We start from the raw sequence: 2,959 nt of genomic DNA on the forward strand, positions 1-2,959 counted from the left end.
TTTTAATTATTTAATGAAATCGATATATATATATATATGTTAATGATTTTATTAAAATTATTAATTATAGTAAAATTTATGTGAGACCCATTATAATAATAATTATAATAAAATTATTATATAAATATATCAAGTTTATGGTATAATTGTTCAAATAAGATAATCAAATCTAATTTATACTGATCACCGCTTTATATATATATATGCGGCGGGATCGTCCTGCGTCGATTAGGGTTGCGCTCAGCCTGACCTGCTGGTTGTTGCTTAGCCTTGCTTGCTCAGGAGTTCTAGCTAAGTCTTCTTGATTTTGTTTTTTCGGATTTCATCCCTCCTTTGAATCGAAAAAAAAAAAATTGTACACTTACACTAAAAATAAATTATGAACATTGTTTGCGCTTAGCATTATTCCTGTGACTTGTAAATAATTGTCAAGACATGATGTAATTGATGATAAACTATCAAAATCTTCTCATCTAGAAGTCGCTAATTTTGAATTTCCAAGATTTCAATGCCAAATTTTCATGACAAACAAAAACAAGATTGCGAAAATTCATGGTGCTTCATTTGAAAAGTACAGCGATGATGAGAATAAATAAGTGAAGGTGGGGATTCTATTCATCACTGTAACTTGCACACACAGCAGAGAGATAAGCGAAAGTACAACCACAATGCCGGAATCACATCCGATGATTGGTGGAGATGGCACGTACAGCTACACAAAAAACTCCTACTTACAGGTAAAATCATTCAAATCAGGGAGAGATTAATCTTCTTAATGTTGAGACGTAAATAATATATACTTGATCTTCCTATGTGCAGAGAGAAGGCATAAAATATGCTAAGGGGCTGATTGATGAGACAATTGCTCACAAGCTTGACATAAAAGATCTGCTTTCTAATTCAAGGTCTTTTAAGATTGCAGATTTGGGATGTTCTGTTGGACCCAACACCTTTATTTGCATGGAAAGTGTTATTCAAGCTGTGAAACATAAGTTCCAATCCCATGGTCTCACTGAACAAATTCCTGATTTTCAAGTTTTCTTTAGTGATCATACCTTCAATGATTTCAATACTCTCTTCAGATCTCTCCCTCCAGAAAGACCATATTTTGCTGCTGGTGTGCCAGGGTCATTCCACGGGAGGCTATTCCCTGAGTCCTCTGTTCATTTTGTCCATAGCTCCCATGCTTTACATTGGATCTCCCAGGTGCCAAAAGAGATCCTGGATAAGAGCTCACCTGCATGGAACAAGGGCAGAATTTACTACACAGGTGCACCAGATGAAGTTGGAAAAGCTTATGCCATCCAGTTTGCCAAGGACGTGGAGATATTTCTGGACGCTAGAGCTAAAGAGCTTGTGGTTGGTGGTATGATGGTGCTTATTTTGCCTGGAATCCGTAATGGGATTTCTCATTCCTGTGCAGTAGTTAATGTGATGCTCGATCTTTTAGGATCCTGCCTCATGGATATGTGTAAAGAGGTGAGCCCAAGAACTAGTGTAACAATTGTATGCAATATAGTTATGAATTGTATTAATCAATTTTTACTCAATTATGCAGGGATTGGTGAGCGAAGCTCAAGTGGACTCTTTCAATTTGCCTATGTATGTTCCCTCTCCCAAGGAGATGATAGAGCTTGTAGAAAGAAATGGGAGCTTCAAAATTGAGCGAATGGAGCTATTTGACCCTGTACCTGGCAATGAAGCGCAAATCTTGCGCAGCGGCCATGCATGGAAGATGCACTTCAGGGCTGGATTGGAGGGTGTTTTTAGCAAGCATTTTGCAAGTGAGACTATAGATGAATTGTTTGATCGTTTTCCCAACAAGGCGGCAGAAAAACTAAAGGCCACCTCAACTGAAACAACTCTTCTATTTATTGCACTAAAACGCAAATGATCCATCCACTTGAAGTCCATAAGCTTCGGCTCCTGCTACATATAGTTTTCCTTGTCATATTTATGCAACACTAATGTTGAATGAGTATGAAATTCATAATAAATTTGATTGCTCTATTGCCAATTAGTAAGCAATATTCAAGAAACTTTATTTTATTTTCACGCCTTTTTTTCTTTTTTTTTTTTTCTTGATTGGAGTTCGAAATTATTGAAAATCCAAGATCTAATAAAATTAGGATTTGAGTTAAAACTAAAAAAAAAAATTAAGTACAATTTATTAGGAAGAAAATAAAAAAAAAAAAGAAAGAAAATCGGTCGTCAAAAAAGTCCAAATTAAAGTTGGCTTTACTTTTCTAAGAGTCCAAATTGGACTCTCTCACATGGCCTGTTAAAGGGGATAGTAGCCATAATTTGTGAAAGGCACGAGCGTGTGTAAAGTGAAACACACGCGGTGTGATGAGTGGCCGTGCAGTGAGCTGTGATCAGTACGTTCGGAAAAGATAATATTTTGGTGTTTCAACTTTTTTTAATGTAAAGTAACCTCTCCTCAGTTTTTTTTTTTTCCTATTTTGTTATTTTTTATTAATTTTTTAATAAATTTTTAAATTTGTATGTATTTAGAACATATCTAGATTTCTCTCTTTAATTTTAATTAGGAATATATCTAAAATTTTCTTTTCAATATTGGTCCTATTTTGCTATTAGTGGAGTCTTTTTTTTCTCCCCTGAACAAAATTTTATTTATTTTTAATAGTATTTGAATGGACTATTTAATAGTTTAAAATATAATATGAATTGTTGATTTTTTAATTTAGTTAAAGAATTTGATTCTTTAAGTATGGATAATGGTGCTTCGTAAATGGAGTCTATTAATGTGATCTATTTTTCAATTGATATTTAGTGATTTAATCTCTTCTATAGACTATAGAGATAATAAATACTCGAAAGATAATATTACAAAAAATTTTTTCAATTTTCTAAAATGAAAAAAGAACTAATTACTATTTGGCATATTATTCACATTTGATCAGATTGTACTCAACTCAACTAAGCTTTTATTTCAAAA

The 2,959-nt window shown here is 33.4% G+C and overlaps 1 protein-coding gene across 1 annotated transcript; it reads left to right on the top strand.

Annotated features, from left to right (window-relative positions):
* Positions 1–589: 589 nt before the first annotated feature.
* LOC110653706 (loganic acid O-methyltransferase) lies at positions 590–2,017 on the top strand. Its single transcript, XM_021809456.2, has 3 exons — positions 590–737; positions 820–1,479; positions 1,559–2,017. Exons 1-3 carry the CDS (start codon positions 669–671, stop codon positions 1,892–1,894), a joined length of 1,065 nt encoding a protein of 354 aa, XP_021665148.1. The 5' UTR covers positions 590–668; the 3' UTR covers positions 1,895–2,017.
* The last annotated feature ends 942 nt before the right edge of the window (positions 2,018–2,959 follow it).

This window comes from Hevea brasiliensis, chromosome 18, assembly GCF_030052815.1.
Source record: "Hevea brasiliensis isolate MT/VB/25A 57/8 chromosome 18, ASM3005281v1, whole genome shotgun sequence".
Taxonomy (NCBI): domain Eukaryota; kingdom Viridiplantae; phylum Streptophyta; class Magnoliopsida; order Malpighiales; family Euphorbiaceae; genus Hevea; species Hevea brasiliensis.

Excerpts from the sequence above, each read along its gene's own strand:
- LOC110653706 (XM_021809456.2), top strand. The coding sequence starts at position 669 with ATGCCGGAATCACATCCGATGATTGGTGGAGATGGCACGTACAGCTAC. Across the intron at positions 738-819 it reads CAAAAAACTCCTACTTACAG|AGAGAAGGCATAAAATATGC; the intron begins GTAAAATCATTC and ends TCCTATGTGCAG. Across the intron at positions 1,480-1,558 it reads TCATGGATATGTGTAAAGAG|GGATTGGTGAGCGAAGCTCA; the intron begins GTGAGCCCAAGA and ends TCAATTATGCAG.